Source organism: Populus alba, chromosome 16, assembly GCF_005239225.2.
Source record: "Populus alba chromosome 16, ASM523922v2, whole genome shotgun sequence".
Taxonomy (NCBI): Eukaryota; Viridiplantae; Streptophyta; class Magnoliopsida; order Malpighiales; family Salicaceae; genus Populus; species Populus alba.
Window position 1 is genome coordinate 12,112,122 of NC_133299.1, and position 8,427 is coordinate 12,120,548.

The following is an 8,427-nucleotide window of genomic DNA, read 5'->3' on the forward strand; positions in this document are numbered from 1 at the left end:
AAATTATTTTAAAAAATAAAAAATATATATATTATTTTAATATATTTCTAAATAAAAAATACTTTAAACCACATACTCTACCTTAACCTTAAAAAACTTGGTTAATTGACTTTATTTGACCACCATCAGTTAATACAGGATAGTGGCTCAGTTAATAGCACACCAATCAAGCCTAGAGATGCTGGACACAAGACAAGACAACTTTGTGAAATGATAACTAGCATGTCTTTTCCTAGGCACGAGAATAACACATCGGGAATAATGAAAATAAGAAGAGTGCCATTCTCTCTGTGCCCAGTCTACATGCAGCAAAAGATAACACAAAAGACGGAAATAAATGCATATTGCTTTCTTCCTTTCATTTTCTTTTCTTGGGTTGCCTAATTATTCTTTAAATGACAGGCACGGGAAAGATGCAACATCCACAACCTCCTTTCCACACCCACCATTATACACAGGTTAACCTCTAACAAGTCCCATTCACTCAAAGAATAACTGTACAAACAAATTATTTTACATGATAAAACAGAGCAGGACACCAGAAACAATGGAAAAAACTTGCCCTATGGTGGGCATTGTTGATCCTCGCGTTTGGGAGGTGCCATCCTTGGAGGCCATGAATGGTTTTGCCTGTTATTAAGGATGTCTATGTAACGGCGGAGCCTATACCGATCTGAGTTTGTGAGCGAAAATGGAGGGTTGAGGATAAGGGAAGGTGCTTCCACTAGAAGGAACACTAACAAACGAACTGCCTTTGAATATAGCAATGCTGCCTTTTCCAAATCACCCATGAGTTCATCAACCTGCCATGACATGAATAAAACAATTTTTCTTTAGCACTGTCCAGTTACTTGAAAGCAACATTTTGTGTCAATAGCTTCATTTTGACAATTGCATACATGTTTCTTTGAGTGAAGGAGATGAGTTCAAGTATCAATGGTAGCTAGACAACTGATACACAAGTTAAGACTCGAGTCCAAAGAGCACTCAGTAGTAATAAATGCTGTACATACTCAACCATCTTGTAACTCTTTTCTCCCAGTTCACTGCACAACCAATTTCCCCATTCTAGATGCACATAGCATGGTTATTAAAGGCTCTTGTTCATCTGAACTAGTAGCCACCATTCCAGAAACTACACTCCAGTTTTTCAAGCCTATCTGCAGTAGAGACCTCTACTCCAGAAGAATCTCTACAGACCTACATTTTATAAATATCCCAGTACAATATTAAAGTGTTCAACAATACGTGACAACTAGAAAGCGTTAAGAAAAAGTTGGAAAAGAAAGGGCGATGCCAATGCCAACTGCCCATGCCTGTGTGCGGCCGCGGGCTTGTAGCATGCTTGTGCGTTATCATGGACTTAAAAAAAAAAAAAACATAAAAAAAAATTATATGAAGAAAGATTGCTGCAATCTACAATGTTTTGAAAAAAAAAACTATAAAAATAATTTTAGAAAAAAAAACAAAAGGAAAAAAAATTATACAGGAAAACACTGTAGCAATCTATAGTGTTTCATGATGAAATATATAATTGTAATTCTCAACCAATTCAATATTAAAAAAATAAAATCGATAAAGATAATTTTGAAAAATTTCATAACAAAAAAAAAAATATGGGGAATGATTGTAGCAATCCACAATGTTTTTTTTTTAAAAAAAGTACAAAGCAAAATTCTCAACCAACTTAATATTAAAAAAATAAAAGCAACAAAGACAATTTTGAAAAAAATCATATAAAAAAAATCATAAAAAAAGACCCGTATAAAAAAATACTATAGCAATCCACAATGTCTTGCGAGGAAAACTACAATTGTAATTATCAACCAACACAATATTAAAAAACTAAAATCGACAGATAATTTTGAAGAAAATCATTAAAAAAAAAAAAAACATAAAAACCATGTGGAGAAATACCGTAACAATCCAAAATGTTTTTTTTTAAAAAAAACTACAAAGCTAAATTCTTAATCATCTCAATATTAAAAAAATAAATTCAACAAAGATAATTTTAGAAAAAAACATATGGAAAAACACTATAGCAAAGCAAAAACTATGTGGAGAAACACTGTAGCAATTGACAATGTTCCAAAGAAAAAAACCATAAAGCTAAATTTTCAACCAGTTTAATAGTAAAAAAAAATAAAATTGATAAAGATAATTTTGAAAAAAAATGAAAAAAAGAAGAAGATAATTTTGGGGAAAAAAAAAAGAAAAAGAAAAGGCATGTGGGGAATGAAAAGAAACAAAAAGAAAAAACATGTGGGGAATAAAGAAAAAAAAAGCAAAAACGAGAAAAAAAAAAATGTGGAGAAAACAGTACTTTCCCCACACATTTTAGATTATTTGTTAATGTCAAAATTATCCTTAAGTTTTATAAAATATAATAAGTCGATGCAATTTGGGGAAGGCATTTTTTACATCACTTCAAAATTCTGTGCCAATAGACTTGTGGGTGTGCAAAGGCATTACCTAGAAAAGAAAAAATATGTAAAAAGGAAGGAGCAATTCATGGTTCAAATGCAATCAAATCAAAAATTAACTCACCCCTCCAATTCTTCCCAGATAAAGGGCAGATTGAAATATTGTCTCCATTGCATCAGGCATCACTATACTTCCTGCAAGCATCATGAATAACTGAGAACTCCTTTCGTTTTGATTTTGTAACATCACAAGAAAAAATTCTGAAGTGTTATCATTTGGTACCCACAAGGTGCCATTTCAAGATGAGCACGGATTACAAGGGCCACTGATTGACTCAAAAGTAAATGTGTGTCCACTTGTAGCATGTTAAATAAATATTTGAAACCCCATCACACTTTGCAACTATGTATAGGAACAATGCTAGGAAAAAAAAGGTACAAGGAAGACACTAGACAGAAAACTTGTACAAATTTGCAGAGAATACAGAATATCAAACACATACCAGGTTCAATAGCCTTGGAAAGCTCCTCTGCTCGCTCAACTTCCTGTAAAAATTCCCCCTCAATCTCAGCGGACATATTCTCTGGCCCAACATCAGGACAATCTTCTGTATCAGGTGTCCCATGCTTCTTGCTGCTGCTTCTCCTCAGCCTTGAGCTCTCTTGGCTTGGACTTCCTTCAATAGCTGACGCAGCCTGAGTATGGCAGATATGCAGCGCTTGCTTCCATATTGCAAGAATTACAAGTTGGATCGAGAATGCTTCCAGTAGCTTACTTGCCTTTATCTATACCAAGGGCAATGACAGTTTTAATTTGAGAACACCAACAGTACTAGTTAAGAGTAATAAAACTGAAAATTCATATCAATTTATTGCTTGAAAGGAAAGCCAACAGCAGAGGCAGGTATCACACGTGCAAGGCAAGACCATCACTTTGCAAGGTGCATCAAAAACTTAAGTGTTCTTCCAATGCAATGGGTATACTAACTTATGTTAAGGAAGAAACAGAAAAGGTGTGGTGTCCTCTCCCATAAAAAAACCCCATCAATGGTGCCATTAACGTTTCTGTATTGGCCATGTGAGGCAGAAGAAAATGTCTTATAACTCGAAAGTAACCCACATGAAAAGTTTCAAAATAATAACAAAATGAGTAGTAGCAGTGCTATGCATATACAACTCTATTGTCTGCATTAAACATGCATATGCAACTCTATTTTTTTTTAGCCAACACAGGCCTATAAACTAGAAACATGATTTTCAAACTTCCACAGGGAACTTTAAAGAGAATTGTATAAAAACTAGTTCAACAGAGGGTAAAGACTTTACCTTTTCAAGCACTAATTCAGTTATGGCAGATGCACACTGCTGCAATGACTTAATCCTAGTCATGCAGTGAGTTGATGGCTGCTCCAAAGCATCTCCCAGATCAACAGATCCTTCAGAAGTCCCAGGAGCTGAGCTCGGGATTTCCAAGCTCCCAAAGAGGCAACGATTTTTATTGGCAGTGCCAATTATGGGAACTGGGACACTTGGAGTAGTGTTTATGTAGGCAGGTGCTCGAGGAGGACTGTCTGACTTGCATTGTGCATTGCTTGGTTTGGAAGTGCTTGCTGTGGAAGATGACACGTCCAAAGGGGGTCCAGAAACAAGAACATAATCTTGATCTATCAACTCCAGTGAATCCACAACTGTATTACAATTGCAGAGTAAGTAAAAGACTTTCATCCCTTGATATGGTATTATTAGGACTTCTAAGTACATTATTATGAAGAAAACAGAACACAATGAAGTTCATGCTACCTCTTGATCTCAATTTCGCTGATCTGTGGTCGATGTATTTTGGAGGTTCATTTAGACTTTCATCCAATGCTTTATTGATACCAGGCCTAAAACTAGCATTTTCCAAGTTCTGTCTGGCACTATCATATCTTGAAGTAAAATCCACATCATTGAGAACATTAGATGTTGCATCCCTTCCCCCAACTCCTGAATCAACAGAAAATCCATAGGTGGACTTCATTGGCGACATCCTCTTAGAAACAAAAGGGCTACACTCTAGACCACTAGAATCATCATCCAAAAGGAAAGGCAGACAATCCTCCTGAGAATTGTCATCAGCATTCCTTCCAAGATTGCTTTCAGAGAAAGGAAATCCATCTACTGACCTTGAAGATCTCCTGCGACTGCATAACACATATCGTTTAAGGTCTGAAATAAACATATATTAAGATCATGGACATGAGAGCTTTTTCTCATTGTACCTTAATGATTCGTCTTTTTTCCTTTGAGAAAGAAAAGGGTGATTAAAGAACTCCTCAAATGTAAGCCGTTCCACTGTATAATATAAGAGAGAACTTTTACAATCAAGAAATAAGATGCGAAGCAAATATTTGTAACACAGTTAACAAATTTTCTAACACAGGTAGTTGATTAAGTGCGTATGGGTAGAGGGGGACAAATTTGTGATACCAATCTAACTCAATTTTTTTTTAATGTTGTTCTTTATGTTAAAGAGTAATATAAAACTATTTTTGAAACTTTACACAACTTAAGCTTTTGGGTCGAGATAATTCTTTAACATGATATCAAAATCTTAATGATAATCTCACCACCTCCCATTCTCTCTAATTAGATTAATAAAATTAAGCACAAGGTAGTGGTGGACTTGTGCAAGTTTCAAGCTCAAGAGGCTTTCATTTAAGAGATTGTGTTAGAGAGGAATATAAGACTATTCTTGAAGCCTCACCAACAGCTTAAACTTTTAGGTTGAGATGGTTCGCTAATATTATATGCAACCATTCAATGTAGTTGGTAACAAGGTTGAGGATTATGATGGTAAATTTGGATTTTGCATGTAGTTGTTCATTACTTGGACTTTGAAATAAGAAAAATATATCAACTAGAATTAGAAATTTATGAATTCAAATTGAACCGTGATATGCTAACAAAACTTTTATTTTTTGAACAAGTGACTCAATCTCTTGAACATCCATAAGCCTTTCAATAATTTAAAAAAAAGAACAAGTGACTCATTTGGTCCATCTCTTGAACATCCATAAGCCTTTCAGCTGTATGCAGATGAAGACATGTATCAAACATTTAATCATGCAATTATATGAAATTTGATACAATATGGCATTCATAAAAAAATATATCAATGATCACATGTGTGTAAACATGGACTCCTTTTTTTCCCAACTTCTTGAAGCTTTCACTTTATAACCATATAAATTCAAATTTCAAGCAACATTGCATTTTATACCTGGACTGCGACGCAACAATTTCTGGCATAAATCTTTACAATCAGCACTCAAATCCTTATTATCCAAGGGAAATTGCAACTGAGTTGATTTGACAATGTTCTGGAGCAACTGTGCACCACAAAATAGAGAATATACTGGTAAGGCAACAATAAACGCATGGAAATCACTAGGTTAACAGTGGTTAAGAATTATTATCAAACCCATGGAATCTAGAAGTTTACGTGCTTATCAATCCAAAAAATCATTTGGTTTTGCACATAAACAAAGCTAATCCAACCTGTATTTGATTGTTTCCAGTGAATGGGGTTTTTCCTGTCACAAGCTGAAATAAAATGGCACCAACACTCCAGAGATCTGCCTGTGTATTCAGCTCAAGGTTAATAGGAAATATTTCACAAACATATCATTAAGACTTCACATATTACAGTGAATTTCACCTTCGCATCATACTTCTGAAGTTGCATTATCTCTGGAGCCATGTAGAGGGGTGAGCCACACAAGGTTTCCGCAAGGCCTCGAGGTTGTAGAGATCTGACAACAAGGAACTAGAATCTTTTAATTTCAGAATATATGTTAATAAAAGTCATAATAAACAAACAACATATTATCACAGGTTTGTTTGTTACAACACCTCTAGCATGGACACACAATTTGGCATCCATAACAATTAGTTCAAGCTAATACTTAATATATTTATTTGTGTGTGCGAGCGCGCACTAGTTTATATTAAAATTGGAGAACTTCAGTATCTAAACATGTTGAGGTGTGTTTCTACTTAGATAGGAAGTCAACACAAGTGGTTTTAGTTTACGTCTGAGTTTGCAAAACACACAGGGAAGGGAGGGATGACGCAGAGGACAATATTCAACCAATTCTCTATAAAGAAAATAATAACACTAATCACTGATTGGACCAAGTTAAGAGTAAGGAACAGAAATAATAAGGAAGATTATGATCATTAGATACCTGGCAAATCCAAAGTCTGCAATTTTCAGAACTGCATTATCGTCACTTGTGGAGAGGAGAAGATTCTGTGCATATCACAAATGAAGTACATCACATATAAAATCTTTCTTCAAGGACAAGATTAGTAGACAAGAAACTACATCCTCGTACATCAACAAACCACTCATCCTACAAAAATGTGCCAGTATACTTTTCTTACAAATCTCCAATTTATATATTGCTCTACATTAAAGCTGACAAAACAGGGCTATAATCTCATGATCACGCAATCACCTAAACTGTAGTGTTTCCCTGCATGAATATTCTGATTTGGCATATCATTATTTATAGCCAATGCAATCAAATACAACAGACTATCTATACACAATGTAAACTAGAAGCAGATTAATGCAATAATCAAAATCGTCCATCCAAGGAAACAAAGGAATAACCAAACCTGTGGCTTAAGATCCCGGTGTATCAAATTATTGTCCCGGAGAATTTGCAAACCAGCAGCTGCGAAACACAATACTATCAGACTCCGCCGGGCATCCAAAACGCAACAAAGCTAGTTAGGATATAATACCTAATTGCTGCATGAAATGGTTAGCAATTGCTTCTGGGACTCTCCCATGGCGTTGGATATACATAGAAAGATCACCACCCCTGCAGAACTCCAATACTATGTGTATTCTCCCCGGAGCCTAATTAATTATCATATTTAATATTAACAAAGAATAATTAAACTAATGAATAATTTAAAAAATTTAAAAGCAGCATACTGATTTTCCAAAAATAAAAAATAACTAGATATGTTTTTTTTTTAAAAAGGAAACAAAAAGACAAACCTACCTCGATAATATCGTGCAAGCGAATAATATTAGGATGGTTAATCCTCTTCAAAATAAAAATTTCAGACATGAGACTCTCTTGTAATTTCTTATTAAGTCGATTCGTAACGATCTCTTTTATCGCTACTTCGGTTCCATAGACTCGGTGTTTCGCGTGCCAAACTACCGAGAAAGAACCCGACCCGATTTGCCTGCCCACCAAGTAGTCTCCAACCACCCTGCCGTTCCTCCCCGTAGCCTGAGCCATAATTCAACTCCTCCTCCTCCTATCCTCCTCCTCCTTCTTTCTAAGAACCCTGGCTAGGATATAAACCCGGTTTCGGCACCAGGAAATGAAGTTTGACCTGGGCTTGCTGGAGAGAGTGTATTGATATGATTTGACCCAAACTTGAAGGATCCGACGAATTGGATTGGGTTAAGAAACGATGGAGAAAGAGGGGGGGCCGGGATTTTAAGGAAACAAAGCTTATTAGCTTTTCAAGATTATTTATTATATGCTAATATTAATATTAGCATTTCATTCTTGAAAAGGATTTACCAAATTTCTCTCACAAACTGTATTTAACATCAATATTATAAACTTTTCTTTTTCTTTTTTCTGCTCAAGGCTTTTAAACGATAAATTTTGGAGGAGGCGGGCAGAGATAGGCCGCTTCAAGTCAAGCTGAGTCGTGATTTTAACGTGACAAAATCCGTCTCACCTAATTTTAATTTTAACGAAGAAATTGTGTTCATGATGATAACGAATCTAAAACACGAGGTGAAACAACTCGTCTAGATTCAAATTTGATTATTTGATGGGGCCATACAGAAACTAACATTAAATCTCATTTGTGTATTATGTTTTATACTAATCAATGACATATAAGAATATAATATAAGAAGAAATAAGATGAGATAAATAAATATACAATTTGTTTCATTATAACTTTCATGACATGTGTT

General features: G+C 35.0%; 1 protein-coding gene across 1 annotated transcript; it reads right to left on the bottom strand.

The window, feature by feature from the left end:
- Positions 1 to 330: 330 nt before the first annotated feature.
- On the bottom strand, positions 331 to 8,180 carry LOC118037444 (serine/threonine-protein kinase ATG1c). The gene is made up of 13 exons (XM_035043421.2): positions 7,484 to 8,180; positions 7,218 to 7,335; positions 7,089 to 7,147; positions 6,653 to 6,717; positions 6,124 to 6,217; positions 5,964 to 6,044; positions 5,686 to 5,794; positions 4,685 to 4,757; positions 4,224 to 4,606; positions 3,750 to 4,111; positions 2,927 to 3,209; positions 2,548 to 2,618; positions 331 to 803 (listed from the first exon to the last, which is right to left on the bottom strand). Exons 1-13 carry the CDS (start codon positions 7,727 to 7,729, stop codon positions 564 to 566), a joined length of 2,184 nt encoding a protein of 727 aa, XP_034899312.1. The 5' UTR covers positions 7,730 to 8,180; the 3' UTR covers positions 331 to 563.
- Between the last annotated feature and the right edge of the window lie 247 nt (positions 8,181 to 8,427).